This window comes from Trichoderma asperellum, chromosome 1 (genome assembly GCF_020647865.1).
Source record: "Trichoderma asperellum chromosome 1, complete sequence".
Taxonomy (NCBI): Eukaryota; Fungi; Ascomycota; class Sordariomycetes; order Hypocreales; family Hypocreaceae; genus Trichoderma; species Trichoderma asperellum.
In genome coordinates, this window is record NC_089415.1 from 4496641 (window position 1) to 4513448 (window position 16808).

The following is a 16808-nucleotide window of genomic DNA, read 5'->3' on the forward strand; positions in this document are numbered from 1 at the left end:
CCTATTAATTAGGTGGATATTTTTTATTTTTATCTTTTGATATCCAACGGGATACTAGAGGTGCTATCTGAGATATTGTATGTTGCGGTTCATCCGCGGATGTAATGCAGTGCAGTCGTGGGCGGCATGCTTCGTATCCTCGTGTAATCCTTTAGTTGCTTTAGTGATCTCGCAGCGGACTTGCAGCGCTGTGCTGTAGTTTGCATTAGGGAGCGTAGTTGAACGTGACACGGCCAATGAGCGCCTCTGCATTACTGGCCTACAGCCAATAATACTTCTCTACGCTCTGCCAAATGTCAAACAACAATTCTGACTGGGCGCAACTTGCTCCCCTCTTGGGAAAACTCGCCATGACTGAGGATCAGCATAAACGGCCGCATTAGCTTGCGTGCCATCTGTCAATTTATCCGCAACTCTAGGCCGTTTTTATGATGTTCGATTTTTGACCACTTACTATGCTCGTTGGCCCCGTTAATGCATCTGTTTCACGACATGGCACGCTTGACAGCAATGACCGCCGCGGCATAGTGCTTGGCGCCTCATCAGGAGCCACGAAGAGAAAACGACGCTGAAACTAGTCATGCAAAAAGAATCCGGCACGGCAGCTCTACCGCAATCGGGGCCAAGATCCGGCCGCTGGGACGACAGATCCCCGGCCTAGGCGAAAAAGAGGATCCTCCCATCGCCGAGAGCAGTTCGCCTAGCAGCTTGCACATCACATACCACAGCTGCCAGCTCCACCACGATGCCGCTAAGCAGCCAAGACGCGCAGAGACCCACCGGCGGCCAGTGGGCGGGATCGCCGCTGCGTGTTTGCTTGGGCGCACCGAGAGGGCTGAGAAATGAGAAATAGGGCCAGGCCAGGGAGGCTGCAGCAGCTCAAGCCCTGAGAGCTTTCAAACCGCAGACACGGGATTCGGGAGACGCCCTGGCTTGGAGCCCACATGGTCAATTGCCTCCCCGCTACTACGTTGTATGCACGATTCGGCAGTGCTGGAGCCCCCGAGTGGTGGGCTCTGGTTCTGCCACTGTTGGAGAGCTGGAGGAGAGGTGGAATGGGAGTGGGGGATGATGACATTGCCTCTGAAACGACGGCCATGAGTTGCTTCATTTGGCTTGTGCTAAACTGGATACCGGATCTCGCTGGGGACGAGCATCGCAAATAAATACACGGGGCTGTCCTCGAGCGAACAAAGAGGCACAAAAGTCCTGTCCCACCCCCTTTTAATCAACGGTGTTTAGCGTGTAGCATTTGGGCTTTGTTCGTTTTTGTGTTAAATAACGCCGATTGAGCTTGAGCTTGGATTCTTCACGCCCAGGCATTTTGCAACTTGATTTGTTTCTTCCTTGGCTTTCGTTTTCGATCATAATGGCGGAGGCTGTTCCTATTCCTGAGCCCCCTGGGCTGCCTTTGTTGGGTAACCTTGGCGAATTCTCCCAACAGCCGACTAACGATCTTATTCGTTTGGCCAATACATATGGTATGGTTTAATACCTGCATCTATACGCAGACATCTGTCTATTGGACTTGCAAATATATACCCACATCATAATCAATTGGTAGTTGATGCTCATGAATTTGAATAGGAGAAATCTACAGACTTCATCTGGGCACTCGGCCTGCTGTTTTTGTCAACACCCAGGCGCTTGTCAACGAGGTCTGCGACGAGAAGCGGTTTCAAAAGTCTGTTAGCTCAGTGCTTCGGGTATGTTGACTATCCAATCAATAAGGAAACCTGATTTTCACGTAAAAACCAGCTTTCTTCCCAGAGCAGAATACTGATTTTAATCGCAAAGATTGTACGAGAAGGTGTTCATGATGGTTTGTTCACTGCACACTCCGATGAGCCCAACTGGGGCAGAGCTCATCGTGTGCTGGTTCCGGCTTTTGGACCGCTCCCCATCCGCGACATGTTCGACGAGATGGAAGATATTGCTAAGCAGCTCTCATTGCGCTGGGCTCGCCATGGTCCTCACCACCCTATCCCCGTATCAGAGGATTTCACCCGCTTGGCCCTGGATACAATTGCTCTCTGTTCTATGAATTATCGATTCAACTCATATTACCAAGAAAAGATGCATCCCTTTGTCCAGGCTATGGCAGACTTCTTGGCGGAATGCAGCAGGCGAAACAGGAGACCTGGTTTTGCTCCTAATTTCTTATACCGCGCTGCCAATGAGAAATTTTTCAACGATATCGCCATCATGCGCGATACTGCTAATGCCGTCGTAGCAGAACGAAAACAGAACCCCTCTGACCGAAAAGATCTGCTCGCAGCCATGTTGGAGGGAGTTGATCCACAGACTGGCGAGAAGTTGACTGATGCCAGTGTTACGGATCAGCTCATCACTTTCTTGATTGCGGGCCACGAGACAACTGCCGGCACCTTGTCATTTGCGTTTTACAATCTCTTGAAGAACCCAACCGCCTATCGAAAAGTCCAAGAGGAGGTTGATCAAGTGATTGGACGCGAGCCTCCCAAGGTCGAACATATCTCCAAGCTTCCATATATTTCAGCAGTATGTGCCCACCAGCTGTTTCTTGAATCTGCTGCCTCCCTCATTCCTAGCTGTATCCTTTCATAAGATAATTAACGAGTACTTACACTGATGATATAGGTTTTGAGAGAGACTCTACGCCTCAGCGCCGCAATTCCAGCATTCACCGTTGAAGCTCTTGAAGATACACTCATCGGAGGCAAGTACCTCGTTCACAAGGGTGAACCAATCACTTGCCTCCTGGCCAAATCGCATCTTGATCCTCTAGTCTATGGAGAGGACGCCAACGAGTTCAAGCCAGAGCGTATGCTCGATGCAGAATTTGCTCGTTTGCAAGCAGCATTCCCAAACAGCTGGAAGCCATTCGGAAACGGAAAGCGAGGCTGTATCGGTGGGTTTACCTACACCTGTCATTTATAAAATTGATGGCTAACAAAAAATTTCAAAAATAGGACGCGGTTTCGCTCTCCAAGAAGCTACACTCGCCGTAGCTATGCTTTTCCAGAACTTCAATTTTACCCTTGACGATCCTAACTATCAGCTTGAGATCGTTGCATCTTTAACTATCAGGCCAAAAGATTTCTTTATGCGAGCTTCTCTTAGGCACGGAATGACTGCGACAGAGCTTGAGAGGAAGCTTGGTGGTAAAGGTGCCGCGGGAGAGCATCACGCTGATGCAAAGGCGGCTGGCGGAGCGACTCAGGGATCCCAGAAGCCTCTTGCCGTTTACTACGGATCAAACAGCGGCACCTGCGAGGCTTTGGCCCAGAGAGTGGCAACTGATGCATTGAGCCACGGCTTCAAAGTTACTGACCTGGCTCCTCTGGACTTTGCTAATCAAAATCTTCCCAAGGATCGCCCAGTGGTCATCGTCACTGCTTCATATGAGGGACAGCCACCATCCAATGCTGCTCACTTTGTAAGCTGGATCGAAAGCCTCAAGGGTAACGAGTTGGAAGGTGTTTCCTATGCCGTCTTTGGATGTGGCCACCACGACTGGGTTCAGACTTTCCACCGTATTCCGAAGCTTGTTGATTCGACTCTGGAGGAGCGTGGTGCCACCCGCCTTGTGCCGCTTGCCACCACAGATGCTGCCGATCGCGACATGTTTAGCGATTTCGAAGCATGGGAGGACGAATCTCTATGGCCCGCCCTGAAAGAAAAGTATGGTGCCGCTGCGGACTCTACCGAGGGCGTTGGCGGTGGCCTGGTTGTCGATGTATCGCTTCCTCGCAAATCGACGCTGCGCCAGGATGTTGAAGAAGCGATTGTCACCAGTGCTAAGACCCTGACAGCAAGCGGACCCGCCAAGAATCACATTGAGGTTCAGTTGCCTACTGGCATGACGTACCGATCTGGCGATTACTTGGCAGTTCTTCCTTTCAACCCGAAAGACACAGTATCAAGAGTTTTCCGCCGCTTCAAGCTTTCTTGGGATGCAGTCTTGACGATTCATTCAGACGGGCCCACTACTCTTCCTACAGACACGCCTATTTCTGCCAATGATGTACTCAGAGCGTATGTCGAGCTTAGCCAGCCGGCGACTAAGAGGGTAAGTACATATCAACCAGCAAACAATGAACACTGTGCGCTAACTATTTCTTCGTAGAACATTTCTGTGTTGGTCGACGTCACCCAGGATGAGGAGCTCAAGGCCAAGCTTGAGAAGCTGGCCGGAGACGATTACCAACAAGAGATTAGTGCAAAGCGAATCTCTGTCCTTGACTTGCTGGAGAGGTTCCCATCTCTGGAACTTCCCTTGGATTCATACTTGGCCATGCTTCCCCCCATGCGTGTCCGCCAATAGTAAGTCCAACACAGCCTTGCGCTTATAACCTCTAGAGACGGTGACTAACACACTTGACAGCTCCATTTCTTCTTCTCCTTTGGCTGATCCCTCTAAGCTGACGCTCACCTACTCGGTTCTCGAGCAACCTTCATTATCTGGTCAGGGCTCTCACTTCGGAGTGGCCACTCACTTCCTGGCATCTCTTAACCCTGGCGAGAGGTTTCATGTTGCTGTTCGTCAGTCAAAGGTCTTCCATCTCCCTACAGATGCTGAAAACACTCCTCTTATCTTGATTGGCGTCGGCTCTGGCCTTGCACCCTTCAGGGGTTTCATCCAGGAGCGCGCAGCCATGATTGCTGCCGGCAGAAAGGTTGCCCCTGCATTGCTCTTCTACGGCTGCCGCTCCCCAGATATTGACGATCTCTATGCTGAAGAATTCGAAAGATGGGAGAAGCTTGGCGCCGTCGAGATGCGTAAGGCCTACTCGCGCGCTACAGACAAGTCATTCGGCTGCAAGTATGTTCAGCACCGAATGGCTCACGACCGCGAAGACCTCTACAAGCTTTGGGACCAGGGTGCCAAGGTCTTTGTATGCGGTAGTCGTGATGTCGGTAAAGCCGTTGAGGCAGTCTGCGTCCAGCTCGTTAAGGAAAAGGGTGAGGCTGACGGAATAGACGTGACGGAGGAGCGGGCCCAGGCGTGGTGGGATAAGCAGCGCAACGAGAGATACCTCACGGATGTGTTTGACTAGAGGGTTGAGTTGTGACTGCGAGAGATGAGATGTTGCCTGCGCGGATGACTTTTTATTGCTGCTGTTGACGCTTCTAGTGAGCGATAAATCAAATGTTGCGTTATGTTATATGTTATAGCCTTTTCATAGTGCCCGATACGGGTTTTCTGATTAAATCATTTAAATCTTATTTTTGACACTTTGCAACTAGATTTCTTTTAATATCGTAGTTTCCTTATGAATACAAGAGAAATGTATTTCTGCAATACTAGTAGATGTGAAATACATTTGTGTGTGTTATAAAGTATCTAAGAAATCTGTGGCGAGGCAGAGCTTCCAGCTAATCGTATAATCTTTTCCTGTAAATATCCCTTTTTTGTCTACTCCTCGTGCCAAGTAAGATGTAACTCCCCCAGATCTCGGCTCGAGAGAAGATGTTGCTCAAAGAAGGTCTCTATCGCGATATCAGCCCGCTGCTTTGGAATGTTGCTCTTTTTCCGCAAGCCTGAAGTAAATAAGCGAATTTTTGGCCTCCTCATGCTTCTATTTGCATGGCGATGGGGATGCCTGCATGACTGGTGCGCGTGACTAATAGTATGTATGGTTTGAGAGCGCAACGTTCTCTTTGACAAGTTTCATTTGGCTTATCTTTGTGATATATGCGGCACAGAGGCCCGTATTTGGTCTGGTCTTCCATCTTGATCAAAAGCGTATTAACTCGACGTGGAGGAAGCGCCCGCATGAGTATGTGAAAGCGATAAAGAGGACACGGGGAGTTCAGGGAATTCAAAGGATTGACAGCATCCGCAGTGAATGGAAGGCGCACAGAGCAGCTATATAAAGTAAATGAGCAAAAAACGTAAAGAATACGGCTGTTCACTTCTCTTCACTTTCCCGTCACTTTATTACCTCACAACCGATTGCGCTTTTTCCTCACAGTACCACATTTCACTAGACGTTGAGCCAAAAAAAATATTTTGACAAGAGGTCTAGTGAAATGAGGCACCGAGGCCACTTATCTGCGGCTTGATGGGGTTTTAAAGGTTGTATATCGATATAACCGATATACAATTTCAGATCTGCATAAGGCGAGATGCCACATCTAGCACGGATGGCATCGATGTCGGTGTTCTCCGACGGTTTCTGTGCGTTTGATATGCTGTCGAGGGCATATGCCCGCATAATGGTCTGGGTTAGGCCACCTTCCTCGTCTGGCTTTGTCGCGAGGAATTCTTGGGTAGCGTCGGATGCGACTCTGATTTCGGCAAATTGCAGCAGCTCCTGGTCTCCGGCCAGTTTCGTAAATGAGGTTGCCTGCCTTGCTACCTGGTCGAATTCCTTACCGAAGTCTTTCCAGTTGAAATGCTTGTGGCAGGTCTGGATTGGGAATTGGTGAAGTGTTCACGGCGCCTTTGTATAGGACGGCCATGACGATGAGCACGGCGAAGGTCGTCTTTCCTGAGCTGAGTCCTGCAGACCAGTCATGTTCCATGCTCTTCTTTGGGCTTTTTCCATAGGGCTGAGGCAGAGACAGACAGACTCATATGGGGGGGGGGTGTAAGTGTCGTATGATAAACAGTGCTTAGAGACCAACGCATGTGTCCTCGACAAACTAGATGTCTGAAGAGGGGGATATCGCAACTTGAGTACTGCCATGCTCGTTGTAAGGCGGCAGTTTTTGAGTTTTGGTTGCAGCTCCCAGGGCTTTCCATATTTGGGTGTCAGTTGGATTAAAAAATACAGGCCAAGTGACAGATTTACCCTCCCCTTCCATCGATACATGTAATTCAGTGTGTATATTTATTTGTTATATCTTCGGGTGTTTGTCTTGTATGTATTGTTCAATCCGCCGGTTAGGTGGACGCATGGACTGAAGTACCTTCATCCTCGATGACGTGAAATGAAGACGTCTTCCCGGTATTCATTATTCTGGAAGTAGGCGTTGGAGAACTCGAATGCACAACGCTGAATGAAACGGATGGTCTACAAGATATTCACCGGCCTACGCACAGCTATGTAAGTATCCAAGGCATATTCAGAGAGAGAAATAGAGCTACCTACATGTTCCGACATGCTGCGGCATACATGGACGTTGCAAACCAGTAAGGCGGTGTCTCATCTCTGGCTTTGGAGGATTTGAGTGGAAGGAGAGATTTGCGTAACCATCATAAAAGCTGAAGCCTCTTACTATAATGGAGGACATAAGATAATGTTGTAACGATATGTAGAGAAGAAAAGTTGATGTGGAATTCTTTAAAGAGAGAGAGAATGAAGGCCGAAGAGGTGAGAAAGACTCATTGATATAGTATTATCCACGTTTCACGACGTTAGTGAGTTGATGCATAGGGCTTCATTCACTTGCGTGCCTTGCGACTTTTACCCTCATCACGTGTATGTTCAGGCAACGTCATGTATCACCAATATGCTGTGCCACCACCTGTGAATACCTCATTCATATCCATCAATGGGGTATGACTAGGGCCATGTTCATTTTCAATACTATTTCTCTCAATCAATTTCAATATCTCTCAATATTTCCATCTCTGTGATACCGTTCTATTCCTCCCGATGTTTCTCAAAATCTCATTCGTTTCTAATCTCTTAGACATTTTAGAGTCTCTAGGAAGATTGATATTATTTTTCACGCTCCCTATTAAGATGTTCTGTATAAAATAGCTCCTTCCTCGAAAGGCGAGGGAATGAGATCATATAGCCTTGAGACGATAATCTCATATCCGTACGAATCCTACTGATGAGACTGGCTAAAGGCATTTTTGTTCTACCAACCTGGACGTCGGATTAGCTCATACTAACACTACCAACTATACAAGCCCTCTGCGAACTATTGTGTCGTAGTACATTTATACAACGTAATGATATCTTGAAACATTCTTCGTACTATGCTTGTCTATTCAATGTCTCTATGAGCTGCATACCTAAAAATATGCGCAGCGTCGATAAAGCGGCACCTACGCTATATACTAAATCAACCGGGGCAGTTTGCAATGAGATGATAAGTAACGAATGAATAAATCATTTCCAAACTCATGGATAAGACGGAGAGATTATATAGTTATAAAATTATTATTGTAATATATGCCCAAAGTGATTTTACATATCCTTAAAAATTCCAAATCCTCAACTCCATGCTCATAAGCTTGCAAATAGGCTTCTTCCCAAGACAAAAACCAAAAACAAAGGAAAAAAAGATAAAGAATGGCAGGTATAGATCAGCATCTTATACTAATGACATTAATGATATTAAGCAACGCTAACGGTTCGGCGGCTCAGTTCGCTGTATCCTGGTAGCCGATTATCATTCTGTAGCGCCGACTCTGGGGCATGTATGACGCGAGGCTGTAAATATGCGTCTGCCTCCTCCTCTGCCACAGCGCTTTCAAAGCTAGGAAGCTCGTGATCCTGCGGCTCATAGATTGTTTCGACGCCAACTTGCACAGGCACCGAAAGCGCAATGGCAGTATTGGTCGGTCCCACTGACAAGCTTAATTGCAGAGTGTAAGTTCGGGAAATTAAACACGAGTGAAAGGTTGGTAAGAAAAGCTTTTTGTTCGAGTTGGAAATGGTGAATGGGATCTCAAGATCTGTGGTGTGCTTGACAGTCGAAAGTTTAGGCGTTTTAGAGCCTTTGCCTCTGCTGTTCTGTCGTCCTCTTCCCTCAGCAGCCGAGTTATCCGTTTCGGAGGCATCCCCTTCTATAACAGTGCTCGAATAGCCCGAGTCTCTTCGGGAGTGCAATGTCGCGTCTTTCTGCATCCACGACACAGAATCCACTGGAAGAGTGAATAAGGAGTGTGTTGTCGTATAATTCAGGCAAGGGGTGCTCTCGCAGTTGGTTCGACTACCTAGATTCGGCAGATGATCGATCGGCACGGCGCTAAAAAAGGTCGTAGATACGAGTTTTCCTGTGACAGAGTTGACCTTGGGAGGTGCCGTCTCAGCCGAAGATGGGGCGTATTCCAAATTAACACGGACACTCGTCATCGAGGACTTGTGTCCGTCTGCAGAAAGCATGACAGCGTTGGGTTGAACGGCATTAGCGGTAAATTGGCCCGTTTTGCTCGAGAACAAGCTCTTTCGAATCGTTTTGGTCTTGGACAGCTTATACCACTCATCTCGGAAAGTTATGTCGAGGGGTGCGTCCTCAGGGAGCGAAGGAAGCACTTTAAGAACATGGTGCGCTTCCAAGGCCTTTACGGCAGCTCCGTTTACACGTTGAATCGCCTTTGCGTTGATGGCATATTCAATTTGGGTCATGTCTGGAGCTTGGTCATCGGCCTCCCAAGCTCCCAGGCTGGGAGGAAGTCGTAAATGTCGCTCCCGTACCTCTGGTGACAAGCAGGTGTGGTTGCAAGCCCCGATGGTGAGTTGGTGAGGGACAACAAAGTGGAACGGTATCTTGTAGTCGCTCCCAGCCCGAAACACCTGATCTTGTGGTAAATCGGACTCTTGAATCGGCATGCGGATCTTCAAGAATGGTCTGAAGGAGTGAGAAGGATACTGCTGAACAAAGTCAAGTCTTGTGGCAGAAATGCCAACAAAAACAATGTCCAGGTGATCGAAGGAAGTATCTTTCAGGGCGCGAACGGCAACATGACCGGCAATGGTAGATCCAGATGTATAGACCTTAGCCTTGAAGTGCTGATCTATCTTGACCTCCATGAGAGGATTCTGTGAAGAGCTGCTCTTGGACCCTTTGAAAGGGCGAGTTGTTCCTTGGGATGAAGCGGACATATTTTGGATGCAGGAACTAGGGCTGTGAAGAGATGATGAAGGATATCGTCGTAGAAAATTAGACGGTTGTGACTCTAGTGAACTAGTGATAATCCTTATCAAGGAAGTGAAGAATTAATCGTCGTAGTAATAGATGAATAGTTGCCGAGTATGTGGCCGATATGCTGGCGGATAGCAGTTCCAAACACACTTCTCGTGATAGATATAACAATATTATGCTCCAGGAAGTCTCAGTCGTATTATAATCGTAATGCAGGCGAATAAACAAACAGATGGCAAGCAAGGAAAGCAAGATACTGGCGGATGATTGGAAGTCAAATAGCAAGCTGCAGAACGAAAGACGAAGAGGCGCATAAGACGGGGGGAGGGCAACGCCCTTAAGAGCTGAGTCAACTGAGGGTTTCCAGCATGACCAGGTCATCAAGAGCTGGTTCGTGGCGGCATGGAGGGGGTGATAGGACTCGTAAGAGAGCTTCTCGGCCATCGCGGTACCGGTACTTGCGGGCCGCCGTGGGAAAAACAGGTCCCTGAGCCAGTTGCTTGGGGCGTGCGTCGAGGGCTGGCGTGATGGGGAGTGTCGCGATCATCCAGTAGAGGCTCGTCTGTTTGCATGGGGCGCTGCTAGCAGTCCTAAGTGCCGCCAGTCCGCGTGGAGCTCGCCCGATGAATTGCATTGCTGGCCCATCTTTCAGCGCAGGTACGGTGCGACGATCACGGAGCAGAAACAGCGTGGATGGTTCGAGACTGAGGGCGATGACGGGATGAGATGGAGGAGAGAAGAGCAAAGAATTGTAGAAGATGCAGACGGGCAGACCGACTGCTTGGTAGCTGTTGAGGTCGTCCTGCTCTAGGTACAGTATGCAGAGTCAAAGGGAGGTATCAGCTACTCCTTAGGCACTGGCGTTAGGCAGAGTCTAAGTGGTAGCTCTACTCTACCCGTCGCGAAATCTTAGTACTGCTACTACCTGCTGGCTAAGGAAGGCATTGTGCATGGCCGCTTCCTCACCGTGCCCTTTTTTGCGGGGGATTCCACGCACACAATATTCGCATCAGATTAGATGGCACTGTCTTTGTTCACGCATACCAAGATGCAGATTCAGCGTCTGCTTTACGGTAATTACGGGACATCTCGTGCTGATCTGCTCCAGTTTTTGCCACGCAATCCAGTACCAAGTGGTGCTCATGATTTCATAATTCCAGTGTTCATGATGATTCTGGTTTACACGGAATACAAGGCACGGTACCGTCTTCAACTCCTCTACACACTCTTCAAGCAAAGCCCGCGGTTCTGTTCTAGCCAGAGACCCATCAGCTCGGTCTTCCCCGGTGGCCTCGGGCTCGCACCATGGTCTCGATTCCCATATTCGGATGTTGGGTCACGATGAACAGACCTGAAGCGCACAATGCAGGAAAAAAGACATCTCCCTCTGAGCCCCTGTCCCGGCGCATGCGCACGACTTGACAAAAACGTCCCGAAAAAGAACAAAGCTCGTGCCAGGACCCTGGGATTATGTGGAGGGTAAGTGTTCTGGCTCGGTCTGGACTCTATCGCAACCTTTTTTTCCGGGTCCAAGGTGGGCGTCCTCGTGGTGGATTCGGCGCTGGATCGGAGGTTGGCCGGGAATGAACGTGCATCTCCGTCCCTTGTTGGCTACGGACATTATTGGGCAGCAGCTGTCAAGCGACAGAGGCGAGGATGTGCCTTGCTGAGCTGAGTCGAGCTGAACTGAGCGGCTGCACTTGAATCCGTGTGATGTGCGTGCTTAGAGGCGGTTGACTTACATACATACAGCCAGATTTCAACGGCGGCCTCGTCCATTAGCTTGCGTCGCGTCCCACACGTGTCTATTTGTTACACAGTGAGTGCTTCATACGAATATCGAATCGATCACCACTTGTACTCCGGAATACGCTGGAAATCACGTCTTTGCGAAACAATGGATGTAGCATCTGTCATCTGTCTCCCCGCGAAGCCTATTGCCCAGCACCAAACTCAGTTTCCCGATATCGCCATTGTCGGCGCCATTCTCCATTTCTCACAGTCATACATTTGCCATTCAACCGCTCACGAGACATGACGAGAAATGGCCTAGGAAAAACTTCGTCTGCATTTAGCTACAGCCAGCCTCCTCAGCATCTCCACTACTTTAAAAAGCAATCATGAACGAGATCCCAGGCAGCAGGAGGGTAGCGGTACAGATACATTCAACCTGCCTAGCGCTCTTGATGCCTCTCCTGTTCTTCTTCCACCCCTCACAACTCGGTAGTTGGATACTTCACTTAAGCACAGCGGGCGGCTACCAAAGCCAAGTCTTTCTGGACCCAAAAGAACGTTCAAAGTCTAATGTTGCATACGCCCCTAGTCTCCAGTTTTTGGGCCCCAGATTGCTGCACGATTTGACAGACGATCTCCGTAAATGGCTTAGTTCAGACATCTATTTGCCGCCCCATTATTGCCAGATCCTCTTTTCGAAATATTTTTCTTCGTTTCGTGACTCGATTCCTTCTCCGCGGCTTCTTCTAGGGAAGCCATTCTCGCTGGATCCTTCGTCTAAGTCTTAGTGAAAGGGGGATGAAAACTTTCTTGAGCAAAGGGGGGTAGGACTCTCGAAGTTCAACGCTGGCGTGTGACCCAGAATTACGCGACCCTTGGCTAGTGTTAAAGAGCATACAGCTTTCCGCGTATACCTATTTGTCATGGTTTTTCACGATGGTCAATTAATAAGCCTATGTTTCTATACTGTGCAGTCTAGATGCTACTCCGTATTAGTATTCGCACCATGTTGGCATAGTATGTATGTGCTGCCGAAGAACTTATTCATACTCCGTATGCCATGCAGACCGCACATGGATGCCCATTAGCCGTAGAAAAGCAGCGGATAAAACCAAGTGGAACTTCAGGTTAGCAATAAGGCAGCAGTAGTATATAGTGACAGAAATTAAACTTTGAAGAGAATATCTGTTGGCACAATGAGTGCTTAGGGTTCTTCTACCTCTCTACATTTTCGCCTTTATCATTATGACATCGTTGACTTGGTAAACTACTTGGTAAATGGTTCGTCTGCGTGTATATGCCCATTTCATCTTGACTTACCCATTTTCTTCCTTTGCAAATGCTTTTCATCTGGAACTATAGATGTTACAAGATAGTATTCCCCTTCTACTGTCTCACCCATTGTTATTTCTATTGCTTGCTTCCGCAGCGGTTTTATCCACTGATTGTCCACCTTGGCAAACCTAATTCAAGTGATCGTCAATCCACATACCTCATGCCGTAACGCCACTTATAGTGCAATATATCCCGTGCCGAGCGCTATCAACGTGCATTAACTGTGCGAGGCACTCTATGATTCATTGATTTTCTTACAGTACTTATTTATAGACATGCAGCGGATTTCCAAGCAGCTGCGCACTTCCATAACACTGCCATCCGGTATCCACTTTCTTTCTACATCCAATCATTCGGCAAATCTCATACCGATAAGAAGCCATCCTATAGACCTACATCGGTAGTTTCGAGAGGTGAGAAACCATAAGGGCTGTTTTACTTGCAATGCTTATAATTTGTTCTGCTCGTTGCTTTGATATATAGAATAGACTCAGTAAAAGCACACATCGTAGTGGCACTTTCCATCGCTATACAGAGGCCAAATTCCCCCAAAGCCCCGTGTTTGCCGGCCACATTCGAGTGGAGACGCAAAGCCGGCAAAAGTTCGGCTAATGGCAGCCATCAATCGGGATGCGGGTGCCGTTTCCCACTAGGCCTAGCTGGGTACCTGGTAATAGCTTCGGTGGGCTAAACTGAACTGGGCGCCCCTTGTAATATTCCGACCGCAATCCTGACATCTGGTCATATCAACACCATCCCTTGAGGAACGATTGAAGCTCCGGACAAGCCACCAGATCAGCACAATTGTGCCATATCGAGGACTCCGTTACGATTGAGAAATATAATCTACAATTTGTCCCGGGGATGCGCCACTCTCTCAAGCGATAGATTCCATCGTTCGTTGCACAAAAGGGAGAGAGTGGGAGGCTGATCCGGCGTCTAGCTGTTCTAAAAGCTAACGAGATCCAACGGCTTTTCGTCGCGTTTTCCAAAACTCCAGAGTCGAACCCAGTGTTCACATTGGCCGAATGCTAAAATAAAAGAGAGGCTGGAGCCAAACTAGAAGTATATGCCTTGATGATATTGCTGGGAAGAGAGCTAGGCGCCGAGTGAGCTTATTAGAGTGTATCAACATGATTGGCAAATGGAGAGCTGGCCTTAGAGGCCTTGTTTACCTTTTCCTTTTATCACCGTCAACGGCTTTTTATATTCCTGGTATTGCTACCATCTGACCTCGTACCTTTGTCGTTGTTTCGGAACATATGTATAGGTAACTAATTGGCTGGTTGCTAACGTTTCGTATTGCAGGCTGGTCGATCAAGAGCTATAGAGATGGCGAGCTGGTGCCTCTAATGGTCAACAAGGCCTACTCAGATAACACACAGCTGCAATTTGCGTACACCGATTTGCCGTTTACTTGCTCCCCGACTGGGGAACACAAAGCCGGAGGCGGCTTGCTGAGCGGCCAAAGCGTTCCCTTGAATCTGGGAGAGGTGCTACGCGGGGATCGCATTATTACATCGGATATGGAGCTCGCCATGACAAAAAATACCCCGTGTACGCTGCTTTGCAATAAAGAAGTATCACGCCGTGACCTGCGTTGGTCGAAAGAGTTGATTCGAGATGGATACGTAGCAGAATGGATTGTGGATAATCTCCCCGGCGCAACCAGCTTTGTCACGGCCGACAAGAAGCGCAAGTATTACGCTTCCGGTTTCAAGTTGGGATATACTGAAGTCTCCCCAAAGACGGGGAGGCTTCACTATTACCTTAACAATCACCATACTATCGTCATCCGGTATCGCAGGGCACCGGGCCGAGCTGGTGATCGTGACGAGAAGATTATTGTAGGATTCGAAGTCTACCCTAAGAGCGTTGGAAATGGGAACAAAAAGGACAGTTCGGGATGTCCAGTGGATATACAAAACGTGGGCCAGCCCTTTGAGCTCTACATTGCTCCAAACAAGACGTCGGGCACAGAGCTGAATTATGATGGTCTATCATATCACCCCGACGAAGTAGAGGATGATGAAAATAGCCCTGGCTCCCTGAATATTCCATATACCTACTCAGTCTATTTTCGCGAAGATGACAGCATCGAGTGGGCTCATCGCTGGGATCTCTATTTCGTGAACCAAGAAGGAGGCTCGCGTATCCACTGGGTGGCCATTATTAATTCTCTTATTATCTGTGGGCTACTGACAGGAATTGTTATGATCATCCTCGCTAGGACTATTCATACTGATATCAATAAGGGTACTTCTGCTGAGGAAGGGAAACTAAGGGTTAAGAGGACAAGGGCCAAGGGCGATCAGAAAACTTCGGGCTTGTTGAGCCAGGGAACAGACGCCGACGACAACGATGAAGATGGAATGTCCGACGAAGGCGAGGCCTTGGAAGAGGCTACAGGGTGGAAACTGCTTCATGGAGATGTGTTCCGGAAGCCCAAAGCTGGAATTTTACTGGCTCCCCTCGTTGGATCGGGGATGCAGCTGTTTTTCATGGCTATGGGACTCGTTGCACTTGGTGCATTAGGAGTTCTAAACCCCAGCTTTCGAGGCGGCTTCATCAGCGTTGGCGTGGGACTCTTTATTTTTGCAGGACTCTTCTCTGGCTACTTTTCCGCGCGCGTCTTCAAGAGCTTCGACGGAACCGATTTCCGTGCAAACGCCATCGTCACGGCACTGCTATTTCCCGGCCTCATATTTGGGCTGATCTTCATCCTCAATCTCTTTGTATGGGCCCAAGCCTCAAGTACGGCAATCCCTTTTGGCACCCTCGTCGCTATTCTCTTTCTCTGGCTCTGCATACAGGTCCCGCTGGTCTATGTTGGGTCTTATTACGGCTTCCACAAGGCTGGTGCCTGGGATCACCCTACTAAAACGACAACGATTCCTCGACAAGTTCCTCGCCAAGCTTGGTATAGCAAATCTATTCAAGCAGCCCTGCTGGCGGGTTTGATTCCCTTTGCCGTGATCTTTATTGAATTATTATTCGTATTCCAATCCCTGTGGCATGACAAGAGTGGCTACTACTATGTCTTTGGCTTCTTGGCAGTCGTATCTGCCATTCTGGTAGTTACTATAGCCGAAGTGACCATTGTAACCATCTACGCTCAGTTGTGCGCAGAGAACTACCACTGGTGGTGGCAGTCATTCTTCATCGGAGGTGGGAGCGCATTCTGGGTCTTTCTTTACTCGTTGTGGTATTATTTCTTCAAGCTTCATATTAGCGGCTTTGTAAGTAGCATGCTATTCTTTGCCTACAGCTTTATGGCATGCTGCGTATATGGGCTTTTAACCGGCACTATTGGATTCTTGAGCGCCTATGCATTCGTACGCAGGATATATAGGTAAGTTCCCCAACAGCCCGAATCAGATGCAACGAAGGTGCAGGTTACTGATAAATCTCACTATGACCAGTGCGATCAAGATTGACTGATTATGCCTTGTGGAAGAAGCACGAGGATTTTTTCCTTCATTAACGTAATTTACTTTTTGGTTATTGAATCTCTCATCCTCTTCTTCTTTGCAAAGCGTGTTATACTTGTGATGTGATAACCACGGGGGGCCGCATGGACACGAACTGCAATACCCCCAGTATGCCAAAGGCATCTGCGCGCAGTAATGATTATCCAATTGTTTGGTTTCGCTCATGTGCCATGTTCTAAAGCACTAAATTCCCCTGTGTCGTGCTGTTATTTTGCGAAATGGGTGATGCGGATATTGAGATGAGTGACACAATTCATCATCATAACTACACCAAGTTGTCAAAGACATGCTAGGCTTGCGGCCAACGCGGCCAGCACTTTCACGTGTCATGCAAAAGGCGGCATGTCATCAAAGGGCGTGATAAGGACGACATATTTGACATCGATCCCCTGCTGTCCATGCGACCAGAGCAACTTCGCCATCTCTCCTGCAACTCCA

The 16808-nt window shown here is 48.4% G+C and overlaps 5 protein-coding genes across 5 annotated transcripts; 2 read left to right on the forward strand and 3 right to left on the reverse strand.

Annotated features, from left to right (window-relative positions):
* Positions 1-378: 378 nt before the first annotated feature.
* TrAFT101_001382 (uncharacterized protein) lies at positions 379-5179 on the forward strand. The gene is made up of 7 exons (XM_024905092.2): positions 379-1481; positions 1588-1706; positions 1798-2520; positions 2620-2890; positions 2952-4051; positions 4109-4305; positions 4367-5179. The coding sequence occupies exons 1-7, from the start codon at positions 1370-1372 to the stop codon at positions 5037-5039; spliced, it is 3195 nt and encodes a 1064-aa protein (XP_024762477.1). The 5' UTR covers positions 379-1369; the 3' UTR covers positions 5040-5179.
* A 134-nt stretch (positions 5180-5313) lies between these two features.
* TrAFT101_001383 (uncharacterized protein) lies at positions 5314-6510 on the reverse strand (the record flags this gene model as incomplete). The annotated part of the gene is made up of 2 exons (XM_066126313.1): positions 5314-6273; positions 6362-6510. The coding sequence occupies 2 exons, from the start codon at positions 6508-6510 to the stop codon at positions 5970-5972; spliced, it is 453 nt and encodes a 150-aa protein (XP_065982414.1). The 3' UTR covers positions 5314-5969.
* A 1769-nt stretch (positions 6511-8279) lies between these two features.
* TrAFT101_001384 (uncharacterized protein) lies at positions 8280-9770 on the reverse strand (the record flags this gene model as incomplete). The annotated part of the gene is made up of 1 exon (XM_024905095.2): positions 8280-9770. One exon carries the CDS (start codon positions 9768-9770, stop codon positions 8280-8282), a length of 1491 nt encoding a protein of 496 aa, XP_024762478.2.
* Positions 9771-9852: 82 nt separating this feature from the next.
* On the reverse strand, positions 9853-10254 carry TrAFT101_001385 (uncharacterized protein; the record flags this gene model as incomplete). The annotated part of the gene is made up of 1 exon (XM_066126314.1): positions 9853-10254. The coding sequence occupies one exon, from the start codon at positions 10252-10254 to the stop codon at positions 9853-9855; it is 402 nt and encodes a 133-aa protein (XP_065982415.1).
* Positions 10255-14012: 3758 nt separating this feature from the next.
* TrAFT101_001386 (uncharacterized protein) lies at positions 14013-16320 on the forward strand (the record flags this gene model as incomplete). Its single annotated transcript, XM_024903550.2, has 3 exons — positions 14013-14094; positions 14188-16231; positions 16302-16320. The coding sequence occupies 3 exons, from the start codon at positions 14013-14015 to the stop codon at positions 16318-16320; spliced, it is 2145 nt and encodes a 714-aa protein (XP_024762480.2).
* Between the last annotated feature and the right edge of the window lie 488 nt (positions 16321-16808).

Bases quoted from the DNA above. Each gene is read 5' to 3' on its own strand.
- TrAFT101_001382 (XM_024905092.2), top strand. From the start codon at position 1,370: ATGGCGGAGGCTGTTCCTATTCCTGAGCCCCCTGGGCTGCCTTTGTTG. The intron at 1,482-1,587 runs GTATGGTTTAAT...GAATTTGAATAG, and splicing joins TCGTTTGGCCAATACATATG to GAGAAATCTACAGACTTCAT. The intron at 2,521-2,619 runs GTATGTGCCCAC...CTGATGATATAG, and splicing joins AGCTTCCATATATTTCAGCA to GTTTTGAGAGAGACTCTACG.